General features: G+C 42.4%; 1 protein-coding gene across 1 annotated transcript; it reads left to right on the top strand.

The window, feature by feature from the left end:
• Positions 1-594: 594 nt before the first annotated feature.
• FKTN (fukutin) lies at positions 595-18583 on the top strand. Its single transcript, XM_027707943.1, has 9 exons — positions 595-782; positions 2063-2122; positions 4213-4416; positions 5859-6136; positions 7175-7307; positions 8953-9082; positions 10198-10331; positions 11469-11596; positions 16346-18583. The coding sequence occupies exons 1-9, from the start codon at positions 678-680 to the stop codon at positions 16557-16559; spliced, it is 1386 nt and encodes a 461-aa protein (XP_027563744.1). The 5' UTR covers positions 595-677; the 3' UTR covers positions 16560-18583.
• The last annotated feature ends 7097 nt before the right edge of the window (positions 18584-25680 follow it).

Genomic DNA, 25680 nt, shown 5'->3' with positions numbered 1-25680 from the left:
AACATCCAGGGGATATAGGTGCTTCTGCAAACACCAAATATTAAATAAATGGCAGGAGGTGACAGGTTTATTTCTTAGCCACCCTCTACACAAAAAAAAGCAGAGGCCAGTGTATAAATCCTGCTTCCTCCCTCGTCCTGCGTTTCATATGAAGACTGGGGGAATAATCTGAAAGAATATTGGGCTTTCTCAGTGTTTTAGTTGAAGGACGGTGGTTGTTGAGGGGGGCGGTGGTCGTGGGGTGACTTGTGTTGGTGTTGTCCCCCAGCATCACTTTGTTTGCGGCAGGGGGGAGCCTGGGCGTGTGTTCCCCTCGGAGCAGAGCCCGGTGGTCTCCCATGTCCCGGTGGCCCCTGTGACCGAGCATCCCTGGACCGAGGATGGAGCGGGGCGGGGGGAGAAGGGCGGTGGTCGCAGGGCAGGGGGGCGTGCGCGTGTGACACGATGTTTTGTACTAATACAGAAATCCTGGAACCCCCATGTGCCTTCATTCTCTTTTTTGTCCGGGGCGTGTTTGGGGGCGGTTGGGGTGGTGGTTGGGGAAGCTTTACGACGGCGGGAGGGGGCGGCTTTACGACGTGTCGCGAGGCTTTGCGGCGGGGGCGCCTTACGGCGTGAAGCCGCTGTGCGGTGAGGGCAGGCGGGCAGGCGGGTTCCGAGCGCTCCAGGGGCTCCCAATGCAAAAAATCAACAGGAACGCGGTGCTGGCGCTCCTGTCGCTGGCCAGCCTCGTGTTCCTGCTCTTCCAGCTCTGCTACTACAAGTTCTACCTGTCGCAGAAGGTAAGGGAGCGCTGCCCCTGCGCGTGGGTGGGTGGTCACTGCCGTCGTCGGGGGGCTTTGTGGGCGTTGATCCCGCCTCCTCCCCCCCTTGGAATTCCCTGGAGCGGCTCGAAATTCCCGCAGTGTGGGCGAGGAGACAGTGTCTGGTAGTAGGGGTACGGTCAGGTTTCGGTTGTCAGCCCAGTATCCAAGTCACTGTGTCATCCAGGGGCATCCCATGGGAATGATGCTCCAGGGCTAAGCTTTTAAGTCTCAACTCTTGTTCAAAGACTTTTATATGAAAACTGAAGTCAAACCAGGACCCTTGGTTGGCCACCTATTGGCCACAGGTTTTCCAACACTGGTGTCCTGGACAGAAAACCCAACGTTTTCTACAGTTTTAGTGCTTTGTGGCTCAGTGTTCCTAATTTTCTCCATGTTACAGATTAAGTCCTGCTCTTATACCGGGAATGCTTTTTATACCTGCTTTTTTATACCGGGAATGTTTTTTATACCTGCTTTTTTATGCCGGGAATGCTTTTTATACCTGAAATGCTCAGGCGAGTGATTTTCCTGTAACAGAAAGAGTTAATTATTACTGTAAATTAGGTAAATGTTACTGTAAATTAATTACTCAGGTGTTTTCATAGTTTAGAGTTGCAACAGAGGAACTCTTTTTATTTTTACAGAACTCTGTAGGTATCAAGTTTCCTGACTTTGGGGTTTGTTTTTTTTTCTTTAATTAATGCAGGCAGTTTTAGTGCCAGGTGGTGCTGCAACCTTTGACTTCTTTCTTCAGTTTCTGATGGTTAAACGTCAAGGCTGTGAATGAGAAATTCTTTCAACTTTTGAAAAGCTTAAAAGCTGAGCCACAAGCTGCCCTGACCTTTATCTTTAGGATTAAATTGTCTAGAATTACACCTGGAAAGACAGGCACAGTCCTGCTGTCTCTCTCCCCCAGTGGTATTTGTCTGATACTGTTTGTCATCTCCCTGTTTAATGTTTACTGGCATACTGACTTGGAAACCTGAGGCCTCATCACACAATCCCTGCATGTCTGGAGGTCCCGGAGGCTTGTGTTGTACTTCTAAATATATCAATCCAGGGAAGTTGTTTATGATTTCACATTCAGTGCTGTACTTGAGTGACCAGAGGCAAAACCACAACCATAACTCTGAAGTGCTTACTTGGATAAATGTCCACGAATGTCTTGTTAAGAAATCCTAAGCAAGGATTCAGCTGAAACTTTGGGTTTTTTTCTCATCTTTCTCTCTCCTCCTCCACATTTTTTTTTTTTATAGAATGGAGCAGCTTTTTCCAAAGTCAGAGGAAGCCAGTCAGGCCAAGACAGCACTAGATGGGTATGTACAGTGTCATTGGTTCATACAGCTCTTCCCCAGGTCTCATCAAGAACTCACATGGAATTGCAAACTCAGGGTCCAATTCTCTTCCCTCTTGATACAGTTCCATATAATAATAATAATATAAACAATTTTACTCCTCATAACCCAATGCCAGGGGTACCATTAGGTACTTGAAATGAGATTTCTTTTTTTTGTTGCTGTGTCCTGCTTAAGGTTTGCACAGCCAACATATCATCTCATCCTTGAGGGGGAATAGGAAGCTCAGTTATCATATTTGTAGTTAGGATTTGTTTGGAAACAATCTTACAGAAGTCTTTTGTTAGCCCATCTCAGTGGAAAAACAGAACAGATGGGTAAAGGGAAGGATGTGCTGGGAGCTGGCTACCTTTCAATCCAAATGCAACATGATAATGTTACTAGTTAGCAAAATAGCCATTTAAAGGCCCTGTTTCTGCTGAGCAAGACGGAAGGTGCTCTGGTTAAGAGCTCCTCCTGGACATAATCCAGACCAGCTGCTCCATGGGCTGCTTGCTTGTGCCAGGAATGTCTCACTGTTCTTGGAGATGACATCCCTTGGTGTTGGGTGTCACAGTCAGCTCCCAGGCTGTGGGCAGGGTTATCCTCAAGGTTTAACTGGCTCTTAGCACATCATTAGTGATAAAGCAGAATGTTCCATGGTCCTGCCAGGGACCCACTGGACTCCAAACTTCTCCAGAGCACCTGCAGTGATGTGTCCAAAATACTCTGTTTCAATGTTGGCTTGACATCAAGGCCATCTCTTTCTACCAGATATTTAAGTTTCAACTGAAAGCATCTGTTTTCCTGGAGAAGTGATGGGGTAAGGGAGGGGAAGTAGACGCTTTTGTACAGATTTGCTTCCTATTCATCAGTCTTATCTGCCAGTTCTAGTTACAGGTGTATTGTGAGCACATCAGTTACCTTTTAGCTCCGTGTAACTGAAATCACTAAGAGGGTCGCCTTGCTTCTGCCTGTACCACACAGGTAATGCTGCTGCCAAAACTCTGTTGGTCACCCACATCCTGTCCTTGTGTTTTCACATCTCTTTGAAGCCAGAGCTTTTAAGCCATTAAGTTTAAACATTACAGTTGAACACATCAGCTACATTTTAAATAGTAGGATGACTATGACTGCTGTCAATGCCATCTGTGTGCCATGGACATTTAAATGAGCTTGATTAAAATTCTCCGCTGAGTCAAGTTAATAAATCCTCTCATCAGGCACAGAGATGGTACAGAGACTGGTACAGCTTTTAACCCCTTAGTACTTGCATCCTACCTTCTCACTCAGTCCTCCCACATGTACAGGAGTCCTTGTGCCTGAGGTCTGGGCTCCCTGTTTGGGATTGAGCCAAAACCTTGGAAAAGGCAAGGTGTGAACAGTGTCCATGGCCTTTGCCTTGTGGTTATATGCAGTGTGCCTTTGTCTGGCTTTTCCAGACACATCCTTGTTCTTTATGTGCTTGGATGGGACTTTACAGGAGCTGTTGCTCCAGAAGCTTCCTGGAGGTTGAGTTTAAGGTGACCAGAGTTCCCCAGATGACCAGATCTTTTTAAAGATGGCACAAGATGTACCTTTTCTCAGAACAGCTCTTGATCACTAAGACCTTTAAAGATGTTGCAGAGAAACCTTGAAATTACACCAGTCAGCTCCCTCAGCAGCCACATACACATGACATCTCATTCTATAATCTCTGGTTTATTCAAGTGCTTTCCAACTCAGTCTGGAGTTGGAAAAAATCTTGAGTTTAGCCTAGAATCTTTTCTCTAGTCTAGCATTCCAGAGCTGTAGAAAGTTCTAACTGAAGCTGGGAGGTTTTTACTCTAGTCCTAGAGACCTGAAAAGCCTGGGAGCAGTCTGTTCTTATGAAAGAGAAAACTTCCATTTCCACAGTTGTTTGTGGAAGTAAAATGTACACTCAGCAGATGTATTAGGAGGTAAGATTTCCTTCTTTCAGTGATTTGGGTTTTCTTCTTTCTGTCAGTTTTAATGTTATATATATATAATATTAGTGTTTTATACTGACCTTTGTATGCTTAAAGATGGTGTTTCTGTCCTCTGTCAAATAGCACGTTGTTAGGAAGTTCCTAGGCTTAATATCCAGCCATAATATTCCAGTGTATTTGATTGATCCTTTGATTCTGGGACTGGTTGATAAAGACTTTGAACAGATCAGAAGCTCTGCTGATGGCCCCAGTCCAGAATGCAAGTACTTCTGTGCTCCAAGAGACTTCACTACGTTTGCACTACTGGACAAAACATGGAAACATGAAGTAAGTGTCTGTCTCCAGTACACACTTGTGTGTTGTAATGCATTCAACTGTTCTATGATGCTGTGACATAGTACTTTCCTGTTTGTATGAAAACCTCTGAATTCATTTTGTGGTAATATTTTAGGCAGAGGAAACTTTGTTTTAAAGTAAAAGTTATCCAGGCACTAACCTGGATGCATTAAGGGTCATTTACAGAGAGCTAGAAGTTCTTAGAATATTCATAAACACTTGCAATAAGAGGCCACACCAAAAGAAAAGAAAGAACATCTGTTAGAAAGGAAGAAGGAGAACCTAATGTCTGTGATGTGGGTGAGGCTGTTATAAATCTGGAGTTTGGGGATTTATCAAGGAGGAAATGCAGGTATTGATGTGACAAGACTGTAAAGATGATCGTAGTCTGCTGGTTTACATTTCTTTTAGTACATCCTTGTACTTAGTACCATTTCACTTAAAGGATTGGTACCTCTGCTTCTCTTTGGTGTTAGGAGTGGTTTTTTTAATTGGATGTGTTAAAAATAGAGATGTAGCTCATGATGAAGGACAAAATTGAATCTAAGATTATCTCATCAATTAAGTCTAATCTGGAAATATTTATTAGATTTAATTTGTACAGATTAAAGATACCAGTGACAAACTGCTTTTTGCTTTTTTTTTTTAAATAGAAAAAGCAGGAGACAGAAATGGTCTGTTAGTATTTCACTGAAGAACTCAAGAGTAGTGTCACTCTGGACTTGATCAGCAGTTGTTTTATCCATGGCTGTAAAGGAATTAAAGAAACTGAGAATAAGTTTGTGTGGCAGCACACTGATATAAATCCATCTCCCCGTTCCTTTTTGGTTCATTGATATCTGTAGCATCCAGAAGAGAAGCTGATATGCTTATATAAAACATTTCAAGGAAGGGCAGTTGGAAGGATTTTCAGATGCTGATTGGCCCTTTTCATATCAGGCAGAGTTTCTTTCCCTTTTTCTATGGAAATATGAAACCCTTTTACCTAGTGCAGTGTTCTGTGTTTGGTGAGATTCAGACAAATATTTATTTGCTTTATAAAAGAAGATTTTGCAATAGTATTTTTTGTATTAGTGGTGTTGTTATTCGAGGACTTAAGAACACCAAGTTTGGCAGAAGAATAATTTTAGAGAATGGTTTGAGAATGCAGCAAAGGGTGCTATGGCAAGGAGCAAACCTAGTCCAGGCATGGTTTACAACATTTATTTGTTGTTTTATTGAATAGTTTGAAGGACAAAATTTAAGGAAATAAGGTGGTTGGACTTGCTTGTGGTTGTTGATCTTCATCTTAGAAATTTTTGATTCATATGTGCTTAAGTCTAAAAAAAAATGAAAATGGGTAATAATGTCAGTTAATAATAAGCAACTTAGCGTTCAGTGTTTGTTTCTCTAATATTCAGCCTGCCCCACCTCCTGCCTCTCTTGTTTTTTAGGTGGGTCTTTTTAGAACTGCTGAGAAAATGGGATTCCAGTGGCTAAAGATTATAAACAAGGACCCCCGCTTGGATGGGATGGATGACCTGTCTGGAATGGAAATTCCCTTGCACTACATATTCAAGCTTGCATCTCATGCCATTCACCTGGTGGTCTTCTATGAGAGGAGTGGAAATTACCTGTGGCACGGTCCCCTGAGGCTCAAGCAGCACATGGACAGAAAGTTTGTGCCTTTCCAGAAACTCCACTTCGGTCGCTACCCTGGAGCGTATGAAAAGTGAGTTTGGAACAGGGGAAGGAAAAAGCCATAATAGCACTTCCAAAATAACTTCTGTGTATAAAATTACACTCTTTCCTGAAGCCAGGTTGTAAAACTTACCTCATGTGTAAATCAGAACCATAAAGTGCAGGTAAAAGAAGGTATGGAGGTAAATCCAATTCTGATTTTCCTGAAAACAAGAGCTTCACACTATTCATAAATTAAGAGCTGCATTTTAGAGCAAGTTGCTCTGTAGCCAGATGGAAGCAGACAGAAAGGTGAGAGAAGTAAGAGCAGTCATGACTGAGATTGAAGGACCGCAGGATCTTCTGCTATGGTCAGTGGTTTACCATTTATATATTTAGAAGTTTGAAATCTTATGATAGCCATCTGTGCTATCAACACAGGGGTGAAGTAGAAGTGGCAAGAAATTTATTATTACTTAATAGATATCACAGTGTATCCAAAAGTTGAGTGTGGGTATGGAACATTAAATGAAAAGGGGAAACAACAGAAATCCATTCAGGAACAGTCCAAATAATCAGTATTGAAAAATTTTAATAAAGAGAGGTGACGTTTGTACCATAAAGACATGTGCCAAACACTGGATCTAACTCATGCTCTTAATGTTCTGAGGGGATTCTTTTCTAATTTTTAAAAGCAAATAGCCTCAAAGTACAGGGTAAAATTTGGTTCTTAAGTGCATCCCACACTTAGGTAACTAACCAAATAGCCTGAATTTTCAAATGCCCTAAACAACATTTCTGAACAAATTCAGTGCAAGTTGTGAGTCAGTAAAGGAATCAGTAATTTGACAAACTAACTATGGGCTTGTAGGCATAGAAATTCTTTCTAAACAAAATTTTTAAAGTGTATGGGGAATTTGTTGAAGCATGTGTTGCCTTTTTTTTAATATAGTTGGGTTTGGTTGCATTTGGACAAAGGAACCACTACCTGTAGTGTGCATTAAGATTTTAACTTGAGTTAGAGGAAGATGTGCCTTGTGGTTTGTAAAGGAATTAAATGGAGTAATATGTTATCTTCCTTTTCCTGCAGACCAGAACTTCTGCATGTTTTCATCGACGACTTAAAAGTTCAAATCCCGAAAAATCCATCCAGTTTTCTAGAGGAGATGTCACACTCTAGATTCCTTGAATGTAGGTACAGAGAAGCTCGGGCTTTCTTACAGGTTAGTGGTAATCAGGTGGTGTCTCTGGGATATAATGTGTGTTCTCACTGATTGATTCAAACCTAGGAACAGTTCACTGTTTGCCTAAATTGGACTGTTTGCATACCTAAAGCTTAAACACAGACCCTGATTCTCATTCCACAGAGTTTAAGTGGTAATAAAATCAAAACGTTACCTAAAGATTATGAGGGAACCAACGTGTCCATAGTTCTCACACACTGTTACTGTTAAATAGGTCTCATGTAAATAAGAGTAAGATCTCGTGTATCTTTGTGGCTGAAAACTTTCCTTATGGCAATTCTCAAAAGTTTTGTGTAGTGTCTCACTTTACATTTTTTGAACCATGTGCTGCAGTTTCATGTTCTTCATTTGGCTCATTTGAAATGGTATATTAATTCCAAAGTGACTTGTTTCATTGCTTTTTTGACTATGTAAGCTAATGGATTTACCACTATTTAGAGCATTATATTTCTAACTGATTTAGTAGATAGTAGAAAAGTTTCTGCTGCAGTCTGGGCAGCATTTTGTCCTTGTAACTTGAAAGGGGACAGGAGTTATAAAGTGATCAAGAGTTAATTAGTTAAGACAATTAAACAATTAAGACTGTGGAGGCAGAATCAGGTCACTGAATCTGAGCCATCTCTGAGTTCATGAAAGGGGAAAAAAGGACAGTGAAGGCTCCATTCTTCAGTCATTTATGTCTTGGGGAAAGGGAGAACCATTCTTGTTCAGTCTAATAGGCTGTAGCTTCCCGTATGTGTGGCAGGACAGTCACTTTACCACAGGGTGTGTTGTCACTTCTCATGTGAAAGACAGAAAGTCTATTCTCCTTCAGCTCCGGAGCCTCCAGGCGGTATTCACCTCCAGGCAGAGAAAATGTGGCTTTGAATGTTTACTGAACTTTGCTGGAGCTTGAATTCTGAGATAAGCAGGTGGCACCAGTTTAGAAAAGTATTCATTTCAGCCGTTTGTTGCCCAAGAGCTCTTCAAGAAATCAGCCATGAGGCTGAGCAGTGTGTTGTTCCTTTGTTATACTTGGTGATGTTTGCCCAGCCTGCCGTGCTGATTTTGGCTTTGCATTGACAAAGTGCTGATTTTTGACTTTGCAGATCCTGCCACAGGTGTGGCTGGAAGATGTTCAGGGATTTGTGTTCACTGGTGTTCACTCCGTGGCTGTTTTTCCTTAACATTCAACATCCAGTTGTAACACTTGGTGGCGCCAGATAAACTAATCCTGGAGTCCTGGAGGTTGGAAAAGCGTTACTGTGCCGAAGGGGATTGATTCTGTCCCTCTCTTCCCCCTGGGCTCAGGTTATTGACTTCAGCATGTGCAGAACGAGGGCTCATCCATGTTGCTGCAAAATTATGAGAATCAGTGTCTAATATGTATTTTCTTAATCTAGTCTACTGTGAATTTGCATTCTGCTGGTTTGGAAATACTGAAGATTGATGTTCCAGAGCTTAAATTTAAACTTGCCGTTTCAGTGCATGGTCTCAAACTGGGCTGTATATGTAAAACCAGATACTAGTCCAGATATTAGATAAGTAAATTTTTTAAAGTAATTTTTCCTTGGGACACTAAAAAGAATGAAGGGACATGTTTGTTCTCTGACAATAACTTTCTTACTCTTCTTTTGCCTTCCAGCTGTATCCTGATGATGCCTCTCTTGATGCAGTGGAATTCAGAATAAAAGCAAAATCCTTGCTTCACCTGGCTGCCCTGACACTGAATAACTTGGGAGTAAAGTTCTGGCTGAGCAGTGGAACATGCCTTGGTAAAACATTTGTGTCGTGTTGCATTTTTAATCTCATCTGAAATTTTAAACATTTCATCCTCCGTTATTTGTGATGTCAGCAGAGGCCAAATGTGCTGGGTTGGAAGGTAATATGTGGCATTAGCTGTATTGAAATAGGCCTTTTTGCTCCTGAAAAATGCTTTCTTTAGAAACCTGAGCCCTGGAGATGCTGGGCAAATTTCCACTGAAGCATTTAATTTTGACAGTTATCTATGTTGTGTTCATCACTGCTAGAAAGTAACCAACAGTTCCCTAATTTGTGTGACTTGGAATTTACTGAAATGCTAGTGGGGAAACCCAGTGACGGACACATATTTCTGCTGTACATGTAGACTTGCCTGATTTTGCTCCCCATGCAATTTAATGCATATCACTGACTTTTAAAATATAGTTCATGTTTATTTATTTTTAAAAATCAACCTTCTAATACAATGTGAGCCTATTAGAGTAGGTAATACAAGCTTTCAGTTCTACTGAAGATGGAAGTAGTACCTTATCCCTGGTGAGGATTCTTTTGTTACTGAAACAGTTTGTGAAAACTTGTGTGTGCACATTTGACTTGTATTTTTTAATCCTGGGGAATATAATTTTCTGAATGAACAGTTACTAAAAGCTCCCTTAATGAAACAGACAAAAGAGTGTCCCCCTTCTTGTCTTTCTCTTTTGCAGTGGTGATTGGAAGATGATTAACATCTTGGATGCTCTATAAAACAATAGCTGCAAATCAGAAGCACAGCTGTGGCCCTGTAGCTGTTCATTGCTGATTAGATTTGGGCCCAGATAAAGAATATTTTTTTTCTTTAAAGACATTTAGATTAGAAAACTGAAGATATTTTATCTTTGAAAGAGTTAATGCTTTCTCTCTCATTCTTGGCTTTCTTGGGGGAAAGAGCTGTGACTGTAAGTGCAGTAACATTTGATTTCTTTGTGGTTCATTTCAAACTAGAGAAAGGCAGAAGTCTTGTTTATGGCCTCAATCAAAGACTTCTGCCTGGTGACCTCATGGCAATTCATTTTTATGTTGCTTTTTTTCTACTGAATTCATGTTCCTCAATTAAACTTAATTTTTTTCTGGTTTATTTTCTCCCCCTTAGGCTGGTATAGACAGTGCAATATCATTCCTCACAGCAAAGATGTGGATTTGGGAATCTTTATAAGGGACTACAAAGCAGAAATCATTCCAGCTTTTCAGAAGGCAGGGTTGCCACTGAAGCACAAATTTGGCAAGGTACAGAGATAATGAACTATGGCTAGCCTCTCTGGGGTACCAGTTCTGGTTGCATTCCTCCTATTGTGGGGTTCCATTTCCGAAGGCTTGAGGTGGATAGGGAAGGGGTTACTCCAGCTCCAGGGGTTTCTTCAGGTCCTGGACGCTGGAGGGGTTAGGTGCTCCCCCTCCCCCCACCACGTGGTCCCATGGCAGCCAGAGAGCGGCACCCAGGACTTGGAGAGGAGGCCAGAGAGAGAGTTTATTGTTGGGGTGGTTACATATATAGGGTTTAGAGGATTCACAGAGTGACCAATTACGGGGTCAGGGGGCTTACAGGACATCCAATTGCAGGAAGGGGTTAACAACGAATAGGAAGGGGTTAAGAGGTCCAATGAGAAGACTTCTTGATCTCTTCTCAGGACATTCCTGAGACAGAGATAAGAACTGGCCGTGGGGGATTTTGGGAAGAAGAACATGAGTTAGCAAAGAGACTACAAAAAAGCCATTTTAAAACATGTTTAAACCACAGTTTTCTCATACAAGGCAGATTCACTGCTACAATGAACACTTTACTTCATGTAGGTTTGAGTACAGTTGCAGATCACTTGTGTAGAAGTGGGTATCTGAAATCTCCTCATCAGACGCTTACTCAGTAGGGTTTTACCTAAACAAAGAATTGCTGATTTTTGTGTGTTCTCTTGGACTATGTGTGAGAAAATACCCTTCTTAAAAGCTTCAGCTTTGTTTGGGAGGTCTGAATTTCACCTCAGAAGTGTTTAATGAGTTTTAAGGGGATCTAATCTGTGTCAATGGTGCTGAGGAAACATAAGGCAGAATTTAGTCCTTGAGATTGGATGTGCCTTGTCATATTGGGAGGATTGGCACTGAGATTATTTTGCTTGTGGCAGAAGGCAAGGAGATGGTGCTGAAGCTTTTGGGGGTAAAGGGAAGAAAGAGAAGGTAGCTCCACTGAGGTGCAAAAAAATTTCTAAGGTTCTTAAGGCATTTAAAAAAATGGCACAATTAGTGTATTTTCTTCACTTAGGATAGGAGTCACCCTGTATATCTGATGAAAATAATTTTGTTTTCTGACCTGCTGATGAAAGTTGCCTTGTATTTTTATATGTATATACGTTGTGTATGTTTGTCTTGCAGGTGGAAGACAGCTTGGAACTCTCTTTCCAGGGACAAGAGGATGTGAAACTTGATGTTTTTTTCTTCTATGAAGAGGAGGACCACATATGGAATGGAGGAACTCAGGCCAAATCTGGCAAGAAATTTAAGTAAGAACTGGATTTGTACCACTGATAGGAAAGAAATTGAAGTCACTGTTTATTGTTGGCATTTTTTGTGTTGTGGGGATTTTGCACTCTGAGACCAGGGTACTAGAAAGAGAACAGTCCTGTGCCTTACTAGAGAGGTGCTGGGCTTGGGAAATCCAAAGCAGTGCTGGCATATCATATATCAAGCAGATCTTATCTGACTGTGACAAGCTCCAAAGTTACCTAAACACCAAGATGAGAAAGAAATCTCTAAAACACAAATCAATTTTGCAGTAGAAAATTAATCCTTGGACAACTATCGTAATGAGGAGGCATTATGGCAAAAAAACCTCAACTGTCCTTGCAAAGTAAACCCCATAATTTGGGATTTTAAGGTAATGATTTGGAATACTTTATTGACTGTAGTGTTGTGACAGCAATGCACATGACTACTTATTGTTCCTGTTGTGTAAATGGAATTTTGAATAGGATCCTAGGTGTCTTGTTTCATACTCTTCAGTATTAAAGGAGCAACAGCTTCCTAATCTAGTCAGCAAACTGAATATACATTTTCTTAGTTAAATTTGTTTCTTTCCATCACCCACCTTCACTCAGAAGGAGACAGTTGCAGACTAATTGAAAACCTTGCTGACTTCTGTAGGATTTCTGTAGGATTATCATAGAATCATAGAATCAGCTGGGTTGGAAAGGACCTCTGAGATCATGAAGTCCAACCCTTGATCCACTACCGCCGTGGTTACTAGACCATGGCATTAAGTGCCACATCCAGTCTCATCTTAAAAACCTCCAGGGACACAGAATCCACTACTTCCCTGGGCAGCCCATTGCAATACCTGGTTACCCTCTCTGTAAAGAATTTCTTCCTAATATCTAACCTAAACCTCCCCTGGCAGAGCTTAAGACCATGCCCTCTTGTCCTACTGATAACTGCCTGGGAGAAGAGACCAACCCCCACCTGGCTACAACCTCCTTTCAGGGAGTTGTAGAGAGTGACGAGGTCTCCCCTGAGCCTCCTCTTCTCCAGGCTGAACAACCCCAGCTCCCTCAGCCTCTCCTCACAGGACTTGTGCTCAAGACCCTTCACCAGCCTTGTTGCTCTTCTCTGCACCTGCTCCAGCACCTCAATATCCTTCCTGAACTGAGGGGCCCAGAACTGGACACAGTACTCCAGGTGTGGCCTCACCAGCGCTGAGTACAGGGGAAGAATCACTTCCCTGGTCCTGCTGGCCACACTGTTCCTGATCCGGGCCAGGATGCCATTGGCCTTCTTGGCCACCTGGGCACACTGCTGGCTCATGTTCAGCTTCCTGTCAATCCAAACTCCCAGGTCCCTTTCTGCCTGGCTCCTCTCCAGCCACTCTGTCCCCAGCCTGTAGTGTTGTATGGGGTTGTTGTGGCCAAAGTGCAGGACCCCGCACCTGGCCTTGTTGAACCTCATCTCGTTGGAATCAGCCCAACTCTCCAACCTATCCAGGTCCCTCTGCAGAGCCCTCCTGCCTTCCAGCTGATCGACACTTCTCCCCCACCTTGGTGTCATCTGCAAATTTGCTGATGGTGGACTCAATCCCCTCATCTAAATAATCAATAAAGATATTAAACAGGACTGGGCCCAACATTGATCCCTGGGGGACACCACTAGTGACCGGCTGCCAACTGGATGCAGCACTGTTCACCACCACTCTCTGGGCCCAGCCATCAGCCAGTTCATAACCCAGCACAGAGTACCCCTGTCCAAGCCGTGAGCTGCAGCTTTTTCAGGAGTATGCTGTGGGAGATGGTGTCAAAGGCTTTGCTGAAGTCCAGGTAGACACATCCACAGCCTTCCCCTCATCCAGCAGGTGGGTCACCTGATCATAAAAGGAGATCAGGTTGGTCAGACAGGACCTGCCCTTCCTAAACCTGTGCTGGCTGGGTCTGATCCCTTGTCCATCCTGTAAGTGCTGTGTGATTGCACTTAGGATGATCTGCTCCATCTTTTATATTTTGCCTGAACTGTATTTGCTTTTATTTGTCTGATAGGAACTTAGTGAACACTGTGGCAGAACATCCAGTTGATGATAGTGTCTGAGTCCTTGTCTTAGTTTCTTAATTCTTAAAAGTTACAAACGTGGCTTTCTAATTCAATAAGAACTAGATAATAACTTTGCTTAGGCACAGGAGTGTAAGGAAGCCAACCCTCTAATTCTGAGCTAGTGCTTCTTAGTCTTAGTTTCATGAATACAGAAGAGGAGCAAGAAAACTGCTTGTTTACCATTATAAAGGCCTTGAGCCCTGACAGAACATAGCTGTTCAGAATCCTTAGCCAAATAATTCCAGGTATGTATTATTCCAAACACATTCTCAGAAAGGGAAAAAACTCCAGCTTTTGTAACTGTGAGATGTGATCATTGATAGGTTTAATCTGAATGACCCCTAGTTTTGCTTAGTCTTCAGCCCTGTCAGAATTTTGGAGGAAGGTAAAGTGAGGAGGTCAGTCAAAAGAAAAGTGATTGTTTGGTCATGCTGAATCCTAAATCCACTCTAACAATTTAAAGGAATCTCACCAGCTGATTATGTGGTATCAGAAGAGATATTGGTTGCTACTAGATCATCACAGAGAAGGGTGAAATTTCTCTTCTAAGATATTTATATTTTTAAACCTGAAATGTAAAAGATATTCTCTTCAGAAAGCTAAATATTTGCAAAAGCCTACTTTCTATACATCTTGCACATGAAAGCGTGGAGAACTGAATCTTCTCTCATTTAGTCTCTAAAATATCTTTTCATAGTCCATTTTAGTCTGTTTCCTTGGAGACCTGGTTTCCAAACCTCACAACCTGTATGTTTTGCATTCCCATGTACAGAAATACTTCCCCAGCATTGCAGACACAAACAGGGATGTGCATCTTCCTTATCTTGTCATGGACTTGCAGCAGTTGAGACCTCCTGTTTGTTGCATTCTCCATCAGAGAATAAGTATCTACAAAAACTGACTCTGGGAATCAGATCTGTATTTTAGGCTTTAATCCTTAAAATGAGTTAATTCTGTAGGTTTTTAACTAAGAGGACTTTGTGTAAGTGTCTAATCCTTTCAGTGCTTTCATGTCCAAAGATTGATAAAACTGAAATTGGAAGAAAAAAATTGTGAGTAGTGTATATGTACCAGAGCCTTGTCCCAGCAACTTGGCATGAGCAAATGGTGAACAAGGGTTCCAGTAGTGTGAAGCAATACTGAAAAGCATTGTTTTTTGTCAGTCAGTGTAAACATCAGATTTTTAATAATAGTTAAACAATTATTTGGGTAAAAATTCCAACTGACTTTTTAATTTGCGGAGTAGTTTATTTAAATTACCTGTATGTTCTCCATAGAATTATTATTCAGAGCTTTCTATCTGGAGGATATATCATTTCAGTGGTTTGCTGATAGCTTTTTTTTTTTTAATATATGTCCACTGATTTCTGACAAATTAATTATTTCCTGGATTAGTAATAGCTGAATAGAATCACAGAACAGATTGGCTTGGAAAGGACCTTAAAGATCATTTCAGTCCAACCCCCTGCCATAGGCAGGGACACCTTTCACCAGACCAGGTTCCTCCAAACCCTCTCCAACCTGGCCTTGAACAATTCCAGGGATGGGGCAGCCACAGCTTCTCTGGGCAACCTGTGCCAGGGCCTCACCACCCTCACAGGGAAGAGTTTCTTCTTAATATTTGATCTAATAGTGCTTCTTTCAGTTCAAAACCACTCCCCCTTGTCCTATCCCTACATGCCTTTGTCAGAAGTCCCTCTCTGGCTCTCTCCTAAGCCTCCTTTAGGTACTGTAGGGCTCCTTCAAGTTCTACCCATAACCTTCTCCAGGCTGAACAACCCCAACTCCCTGAGCTTGTCTTCATGCAAAATAGCTATTTGATGTTCACAAATCCAGTAATAAAGTTTGTTTACCTTATTTTCCCCTTGGTAGCTGGCATTCTTTTGCTTTTTTGTTTAGTTTAGAGTTAATCAGTAGTCTCTGGATATATATCCAGAAAATGTTTGATCACTTTGTTCTTTCCCTCCACTTAAAGCATAAAGCAGAGTTATTTTCTGATACTGTTTACTCAGAGCTTAGAAATAAAATTAACTTTATACTTACAAGAACAAACATGGAGAGGCTGGTTCTAGTTCATGCAAATGCACAAATCTTTTAACTTTTTTTCAAAAGGACTAAGTACTTATGGTTTCATTTTAATCTGTGGAAAGGAATTTTAAGTTCACTTTTTTTTCTTTTGTGGAAGTCTTCAGAGCTTCAGACGTGGGAGTTACCCTCTGCAGAAACAGTACATAGACTTTGGCATTTATTTGTTTAACACATCGACTCTGACACTGTGCTCCTATAGGGTGTCATCCTGATTAAACTCTGCAATTTACCTGTGAACTTCCACTGCTCTAAGTGTGTCTCGCCCTCTTGACACCTTTCTAAAGAGGGAACCGTTTAACCACACTTGTAAGTGGAAAAACAGAGAGAGGGACCAAGTGATTTCCTAGGGGTGGCAGAATGATATTGGAATAAGCAGCAAAAGAATTAGGAATGCTCCTTCCTACACAAAGTTTCACCACTTACTGTTGATAACACCCTTGTCCTGTATGTAAATAATATTTCATAGATAAGAAATTATGAAATAAGAGAAAAAGTAGAAGAATAGGCAGCTTGCTTTCTCCTTGAACTTACTTACTGAGAGGTTTATGTCAGTCTTCTGCCAGTGACTGTGTTCTTTTTTTATAACACAGGTATTTCTTTCCGAAGTTCACTCTGTGCTGGACTGAGTTTGTAGAACTCAAGGTACATGTGCCCTGTGAAACCCTTCAGTATGTTGAAGCCAACTATGGCCCAAACTGGAAGGTTCCTATTAAGGTGTGGGACTGGAAGAGCTCCCCATCCAACGTGCAGGACAATGGTGTCTGGCCTGTCGACGAGTGGGATGATGTTATCCAGATCTACTGACCCCTGACTGCTGTCAGAACATGCCTGCTGTCCTCAGAACTGTCCACTTGTGATTCCCTGTTGCCCAAAGGCATCAACATCCGTTCCTTTTGTAACTTCTCATGTGTTTCCTAAGGAGACATTTACCTTCTTTTTGCTTAACAGGTATTTTTTCACCTTCACCATGCATTTTCCAGGTGGTTAAAGGAGAAGATGAAAGGCAGATGAAGAGAAGGGAAGCTGAAAGAAAAGCTGCACAAAGAAAATAGAGAAGAAATGTTATAGTATATGGGCAGTTGACTGTTTTAAGTGTAAACAGTGGCCAGGTGGCTTAGACTTTCCTGGGATCATCAAAACCTTCAGACTGTTTACTTCTCAAGCTTCAGAGAGGGTTAAGATGGAAAAATCTCAGGTAAGTCCCTCTTTTTTCAAAGGAGATCCTGTGAATATTCATCTTCTAAACACTAGAGTTACAAGTACCTCAGATGTCCTTGATTTGAGACTGACACATTACTACAATATGCAACAAGTTGCTCTTGGGAGTGGAGTGCTTCTGTTGCATAGAATCCGCATGGCCAACCTGCTTTACATGTAGGAGATAACGGTGTAATACTAAATGAATGGATGGAGAAACTATCCACATTGGATGTCTTCCAATCTGCTTTTTTCTTTTTTAAGAACATGAAGTTGCATCTGCTGGGATGTATTTCCCATGAAAAGAATAAAATTCTGGTTTTGACATCTCAGTTCCTGTGTTCTCCCTGTGAAATTTTTGACTGGTTTTCAGAAAATTAGAGCTATCCCTGCTTTCTTGCAAGTAGGTAGAAATGGGGATTGTTCATAGTTTCCTGTTTCACATGGGCTCACAGAACAGAGGCCTCTGAGGACTGCAGATCTTCCCTCTCAGCATCAGCAGGACTGTATACGAATACCAACGGCTTCATTAAATTTGCAGCAGCATAATTGAAAGTGAAGTGTCAGTGCAACATGGGGCTTTGGATGGGAAGAAAGTGGAAGCCTGACAGCTCTCTCCTGCTTCTGTTTGTGCTTTTCCTTAATGAAGTGAGCTTTCTTCAGCAATTTGGAGGGGGATATTTGCTTTTAAAGGAGTGTGTGTCCAAGTTTGTTCCAGTCCTGCTGTGCAGGGAATGACATGGGCACTAGAGCTGCTTGTGAGTTACAACTATAGTACATGGTACAGACCCAGGAGTACTGGTGAATCAGTGCCAAGGCACTGGATGGAGCTCATGTTTACTTGCAGCAAACCTGTATCTGTTCATCTGCAGTTTCTAGCAGTGTCCAAAGTGTGTCCAGTTCTGGAGAGGTGGCATAGCCACGGCCCTGTGACAGTTTTACTGCTTCATCATTCCAGGTGCACCCTGGGGCTTCCCTGCTGTTGTTGCCCTGGAGTGTGCTGCATGCTTTTTCCTGTCAATCCCTTCAGTTCCAGTTTCTTCTGCCACTGGAGCTCCCAGAGTGAATTATTCAGCTTCTGGCAGCGACTTGTCATGATCGATGGCTCTTCAGTTGGTATGGTAACTTTGTTAGCTTTGCCTAATTAAGAAGAGAGAGATGTGAAATCCTGCTAACTTGGTAAACATTACATCATATAAGGGATAATTTCTCAGGTTGAATTTTCTGTATTTTTTCCTTTAAGTGAAAAAAGCTAATGTTCTTACGGTTTTCATGTTCATAACTCTGTTGTCTTGAACTTCTTTGTTTAATAACATGCAAAAAGCCTGTAAGTTTTTCAAATGTGATAACTGCTTTAGAATGAAAGAAGAGATACTGTCAGAAAATTATAACCCTGTCAAATTTTTGACTTTGTATTTGTAGATGAAAAGACTAATGGTAAAAGAATGCATGTCCCTGAAAGGGAGAATGTCTTGAACAGTTGATTATACCTGTAAGGTATTCTTCAGGTTAAAATATTTTCTCTTCAGAAGGTACAAGTGTGTCTTTAACACTGATTAAAAGAAGAAGAGTCTAATTTGCAACTCAAGATGCTGTTTCATCCTTTGTTTTGTCATCTTGGGCAGCATTTACCACACTTCATTGCAGTTACCGTGACATAATGCACAGAGAAGAATTTTGAACTGTTTCTTACACTGCTTATTGACTGTCCGTCTTGAGCTTTTGTTTTTTAATAAAGATAACTTGGACACAACAAAGATATTGGGAATAAGGCAGGTGCCCATTTGTAGTAGAAAGGATCCTTCAACTGCTCAAACACATTGCACTTCTGCATGTCTCCTGTCATGCTTTATGCAGTGCCCTGACCAGAAATCTCCTGCTTGGACACAGATCGAGTCCCAAGGGGTGGTGTAAACATCATGGAACTGCTGCTGTTGGAAAGTTTGAGGCTGCAGCCTCACCATTCCCATAGAAACAACGAGATCTAGGCATGTTTCCTGTTAGGTTCTCCTGAACTGCCTCATCTGAAATGGATTCTTAATTCTGTGGTACCTTCTTAACTTACTAACCACCTTCATTTTGAAAGTGCTCTGCAGTGGAGGGCAATTCCTAAATTCTCTTAGTGGTCTTAAGCAGCAACATGTTGTTATCAGTTACCTTGGCTGAACGCGTGCTGTACACTGAGACTCTGCCCACCCCCCCCCCAGAGGGAAAAGGAGGAGAGAAGGGGGGAAAGAAGAGGGAAAAAAAAACCTTGGAAAACCAAGACTGCCGAGAAAGGCGGTTTTATATTACACAGAGAGGGAAAAATAAAAGAACTATAAGCACTATACACACAGGAAAAACTGACAATAAAGACTACTTCCCCACAAAAAGTGTTTTCCTCCTCCAAATAACAGCCATCTATCCCATGCAACTGTCCTGGAAGAGAAGAGAGGGAGTTGTTTCCTTCTCATCTCTTTATATCTGAGCTGGCGTAACATGGTATGGAATACCTTATTGGTAAAATATACATCAGGTGATCTATCCTAGTTCCGTTTCCCTCCCAGGAGGGTTACAAACCCACTACAATCTCCACCCCTTATTCCATACCATTTTACGTCACACTCATATCCCATATTGTCCTATATCCCGTGCTTATACAGGTCTTGTCTTCTATGGCTGTCTTATCGTTGAGCACCAACATCAGTTTAGTTCGGGTCTTTCCCATCTGGTGACTTATTTCCTGCAACATACAACTCAGAATACAAATTAGTTTTTTCCCAAGGTTAAATCTTGAGGCACGCACGAGGTTTGTCTGTCTTCTCTCATTATCCACCAAGTATTTCTTGGTCCTTGAGCAAAGACAATCCCATGAATGGGTTTGCCTTTGCTCGAGGGAGGGTTAATCCAAACTGCTTTACCTAACATACCTCTCAAGTGAATTACTGGGACTTTGTCTCCATCCACAGTGTGAAGGGACTCCGATTGGGCAGGGCCGGCTCGATTGACGGAGCCTCTAGTGTTGACTAACCGTGTAGCCTTTGCTAGATGCTGATCGCAATTCTTGGAAGTCCCCCCACCCAATGCCTTCAGAGTAGTTTTCAGCAGTCCATTACACCACTCAACTTTCCCAGCAGCTGGTGCATGATATGGGATGTGATATACCCACTCAATGCCATGCTCCCTTGCCCAAGTAGTAGCTAAACTGTTCTTGAAATGAGTCCCATTGTCTGACTCAATTCACTCTGGGGTGCCGTGTCGCCACAGTATTTGGCCCGGGCCTCCCGCCTGGCAGGCAAGAATTCACTACACACGCATATATGTGTGCTTCGGCAGCCCATATACTAAAATTGGTGCCAAAACCCAGGAAGACTGCCAAGAAAGGTTGTTTATATAAACACTACCTTGCTTATCTTTTTGGTTTTGCTATCTTGGGAACATACTAATATAAAACATGGCCTTATGCCTAGCTTTAGTATTTATACCCATACTTTTACTAACAGTCTTTCTGGGATGTAGGACTTACCCTTTGAAAGACCTCCAGGGGGACGGATACAACTTTCTTTCCCTTCTTAATTTTTACATAGATGGCTTTGCAATGAAGGTACCAATGATCTTTACTAACCCTTACTTGAGCTGTCTAGCAATGGGACTGCTTATAACCAACACTATAAGAACATTAGGGGTATTAGGGAATGTAGTATTGTCTTTGTTGCCTTGTTGCAGGACAAAACAAACTTCAAGAGAGAACTTACTGGGATGTGCCTTAAAGGGCCCAGTTCCTGGGTGGCAGAGAATGTGGATGAATTTAGGCAGGTTCTTAGGGCGTTTAACACCCCCCCTTGCCTGGGACTTCACATCAGAACAAGTATTCAACCCTAACAAACTGACACGTCGTTTAATGGACGATGCCTTGCCTACCCCGATCAAACGCAGCAACTTCTTGCCCTGTACTGGGGCCTGGCCTGTGCTTATCGAGCTGCAGTTCAATACTCTAAAAAGACCATGACTGAGACAGGGACCCAAACTACGACATCTGAAGTCATTATTGCCCCTGTAGTGAAAAGGAAGACATGGGTAAGGAGATCTACAGGATCTACAGGCCTACCTCCACGATTAGTAAGGGAGGAAGAAGGAGAAGGATCTACCCCGCCCACACCTCCAAGAGAAGAAGGGGAGGCAGGACAAATAGCCAGTGATTCACTAGAGGGAGCGGAAGTGGTTCTCCGTGAGAGAAGCAGAGAGGAAATCAGACAGGAAGGTGAAGTTACCCAGTCCCTGAGCCCATCAGAACTTTGGGATTTGTGGAGAGATTACAGCCGCCAGCCTGGTGAACGAATTCCTACCTGGCTGCTCTGCTGCTGGGATAATGGGGCTAGTAGTCACCTGTTAGAAGGTCATGAAGCACAGCAACTAGGATCTATTGCCAGAGATGTGAAATCATAAAAGAAATTGGAAAGGAGAGGGGCATTCACAGTCTTTGGGTTCAGCTCCTCTCAAGTGTGAGAGAAAGGTATCCATTCAAGGAAAATCTAATGAGCTCCTCAAGAAAGTGGACTGCTGCAGATGGAGGCATCCAGTACCCGCGGGAATTGGCAATGCTGAAAATCCTTTACAATGGCACATACAATCCCCTCTTCAGCAATCCAGAGGATGGCCCTTGCATGCTGCCCATGTGGAGAAAGGTAATTCAAGGTGCCCCCGCATCATATGTTAACTGCCTGGTGGCAATATACCATCTGAAGATGGATGAACCATCTGTGGACACAATGTCTCCCTGGGTACAGAATATAAAAGAAAGTATGGAAGCCTCCTCACTCCCACAGGCCAGCAAATTAGATTCCAGAGACAGCTCTGATCTCCGCCACCGGTGCACTTACACTGAGGAGGGGCCTTACAAGTGCCCCGAATGTGAGAACCGCTGCAGAGACAGCCTAAGAGATCTATCTCGGTCTCCTTCTGTCCCACTGAGAAGGAAAGAAAAGGAAGCCACAAGAGCAGGCCACGTGGTGAACTATGGTTCTTTCTGTGTGACCGAGGGAAAGACATGAAGTCCCTTGACTTTCCTGCAGCGAACAAGGCACTTTAGGTATGTGCAGCTGTTAAAGAAAGCAAAATGTTCAAAGCTCCAGAATAAGGGCCAAGAAAGATTGAAGAAATAGCATTGCCTGAAGAGAAAGGACCATAAAAGACCGCTTTCAAAAGCCATAAAGGATGGTTGCAAAAAAGAAGGGGTGTATGTGTTCCCTTTCTGTGGTTGGTAGGAAATAAAAGTAAATGGGAGTAATGCAAATTGAACCACCTGTGTAGAAACTGGAATATTTTACTTGTGGAAATGTGTAAAACCTTTGACTTTGGGCATCTCTTAGAACACATCAGACAAACGTCAGTCAAAACTGACTGTAGTTAAGGATTGACTGTAGTTAATCCTGTCTTCCAGCTGGGGGGGAGTTCCTATTTCTAGGAACTAATCCTGAAGTAGTTTTCCATAACCTTCTGCTTTTACAAAATGGAAATTGGAATCACATGAGCTTAAGGAAGGTTCTATTTCTAGAATCAGATACTAGAGCTCATACTGGGAATGACAGTGAATTGCCACTGCTCTGTGGTTGAGTCTTTCCCTGCTGTCCAAGTGAAAAAGAAGCAGCTGATCTCTTTATGCTCTTTCTCTTGAAACAGAGTCTGGGACATGTTGGTTCCTGGTATTAAACAGCCTTCATCCTTTGCTGCTTTAGAATTCTCTACCCTCATCATAAGTCTAAAGTCTGTCAGCTCAAGAGAAAACCAGTCTCTGCTTTGCACTGTCAGTTGGAATTGTGAGTTTTGCACAGATGAATGAGATCTTAAATGAGTAACATCTGTGTAATAATGAAGCTACCTCCCTTCAAGGGACTGGCTTGTCACAGTGACTTTCAGGAACTTGTTTCTGTCCTTCATTACTCATAGTTGTAATTGTCTTGAGTTCACACTTTGAGTTTTCTTGAGTTCAAGAAATTCAGAGGCAGCTACCTCACTGTTTACAGATTTCACAGAATATTCCAAGTTGGAATGGTCCCACAAGGATCTTAGGCTTGTCTTCTCTCTCTTCATGTGTTTCTACCATACTGTGTGTTGCAGAACAGAACACAGGAACTTGAGAAACCACGTGCAAGCACATCAAAGCCTGTCTGGCGCATGTGCTCAATGATTTACATCAGCTGTTTTGTTAAAGTGGCACCAGCAGCCCATTGACATCAGTTGATAATCTTGCTTAATAGCATTAGATTTCCTAATGGTGAGTTCTTGAGTTCTCTACTGAGGCCAGTTTTATGCATAAATGTTGCATTGATTTAGGCTGCAGCAGAGCACTTGAGTTATGAACTGGATGAGTCTTACCAAACCCAAGTCACTGCTCTAACTGAGGAGGATGGATGAGAGCTTTCTCCTTGAAAAATGGAAGGTACAATGGATGTTTTGTCCTTAAAGGACAGAAGATGACACTGTTGTGGTTGGGCCTGTTTTCCTGAGATAAATCTTTCCTAAAGTTTGAAAGAGAAGTCACATAGTTTACCTGGAACATACTAGGGGAAGTATCATGCCAGGTGCTTTGCAGATAGGATTGTGTGTTCATAACTTTCCTCTTCTGGCCCTAAAACTTCTGAATATCTCCTGTTTTGATGGGAGTAATTAGCTTGAGTGTTACTGGATATAGTGTACTTGTATGTTGGGTTGCAAGGGCATATCTGACAGTGCAGTGATTTGCACCTACACCGAGATTAGTTCTGACACAGAAAGCAATCAAAGCAGTGGTTGATAACATCCTGAATGCACAGAATGATGTTGGAACCAAGGGAAATCCAGTGGGATGTACGAAGAGTGACATGGAACTTTTGTTACTGTGTTATGGGGGCTCTGAGCAACCTGGTCTGGTTGGAGATGTCCCTGCTCATTGCAGGGAGGTTGGATTAGAGGTCCTCTAAAGGTCTCTTCCAACCCAAACCATTCTATGTTTCTGTGTATTTCAGTGTAGGATCAATCCTGGTGGACAGGTTGGGGAGTGTCTGAAACCACATATAAGGAAAAGTAGAAAGAACTGCTGAGAAGGATGTGGCAAGCACAATATCCCATTCACTTGGTTCATAATGCAAGAAGCTTAAATTTCACCAAGGAAGATCAGAATGAGGTGTAGAGAATGTTTGAGATATTTAAGGACGGGAATAGTTTGGGGAAGGGTTGTATTATTTCTACCCCTGGAGGCCTTCAAGAATGTGTTTGGTTGGTAAATGGAACAAACTTATGTGATTCCACGTATTCTTGTCATTAAGTGGAAAAGGGCCCAACTGAGTTTTGGGAATTATTTTCTTATTTCTTTCTTTTCTTTTGATTTCTTTATTTTCTTACTTTTTGGTTCTTTGGGGTTTTTTTGTTGACAAGAAAGGAATCTTTGACCTGCACAGTTGAGCCTGCTGTGAGACCCAGTGGAACATCTTTTTCTCTTGAGATGTGGATAATGTTATCAGGCTACAGGTGCTATTCTGGCACTGGCAGGTCATGTCCAGCTCTTTATCCACCACTACCCCCAAGTCCTTCTGAGAGTGCTCTCAATCCACACATTGCCCAGTCTGTATCCATGTTTGGGATTGTTTCAACCCAGGTGCAGGAGCTGCAAGCAATCTTGTTGAACATCATGAGATTGGTGTGGGCCCACCTCTCAGGCCTGTCAGGATTGTTCTGATGGTATTCCTTCCTCTGGAATATCAAGCGCAACACTCAGGTGGGTGTCACCTGCAACTTAGCTGGGGATGCATTCAGTTTCACTGTTCATGTCCCTGATACCGATGTTAAATAATACTGATCCTAATAGAATATAATACACCCCATCTTTTAAAAAGGCAGGAGGATGATCTGAGTCATCCTCCCTTCTGCCTGGGGAGATGGGAAAATATGGCCTGAGTCTTCTTGGTAACCATTTCTGTGCACATGAGAAACCAACGCGGGTGGGGACAGCAACACCAACTACATAGTTAGAAATACCCATGGGCACGTCCCATGAGTTTTCATTCTGTTCCAAAATCAGTTTAAGGAAGTTTTATGATGACTTTGATGCAATTTGGTTTAGGCCCTCAATGTGGACTTGGAGTGCCAAAATTATGCCCTTTGGACAGTTGTAGTGCTTCAGTTTCTGCTTCTCCCCAGCTCAGCCATCTCAGTTCCTTCCACTTCTAAACCAGGATAAGCCAAGTGGCTCTTCTTGACATAAAGCAACTAATTACAGCACCTTTTACCCAGCCCTTTCCTGTCAGAAAAGTCAAAACTCTTAAAGCAGCTTCTACAGGGAACTGCTGTTGAACTGTGTGGCCTCTCTCCTTGAGCTGACATTAGCCCTTGTTTATCACTGCCACTGTCCAGAGCAGTGTCTCATAAGCCTGGTGGGGCCGCAGGAGCATATTCTGTTGAAAAACCTGTGTGTTTGCTCTTTTGGGTGCCTGTAATCATCTCACATTTTCAGCATTCAGGCTTGGTTGCCTGTTGGTAACAACCTTTCCAGCTGCACTGAAAGAGTGATTTCTGAACAAACATGGAAAAGAAGAGAAGATTAAATAGGTGACAGCCAGTGAAGACAGGAGCCAGGCTGGGCTGTTGTTTTTTGTTAGGGTTTTCTTTAAATTAATTATTTTATTTTGGGAAGCCAAGATACATTTGTGTCCTGGAGGAGGGGGCCCTCCATGGCTGACCAGACATATGGTGCCTTATTCCCTGGACAAAC

This window comes from Neopelma chrysocephalum, unplaced genomic scaffold, assembly GCF_003984885.1.
Source record: "Neopelma chrysocephalum unplaced genomic scaffold, ASM398488v2 Primary Assembly neopelma1_95109, whole genome shotgun sequence".
Classification (NCBI taxonomy): Eukaryota; Metazoa; Chordata; class Aves; order Passeriformes; family Pipridae; genus Neopelma; species Neopelma chrysocephalum.
This window is presented reverse-complemented; position numbering and strand designations above follow the sequence as displayed.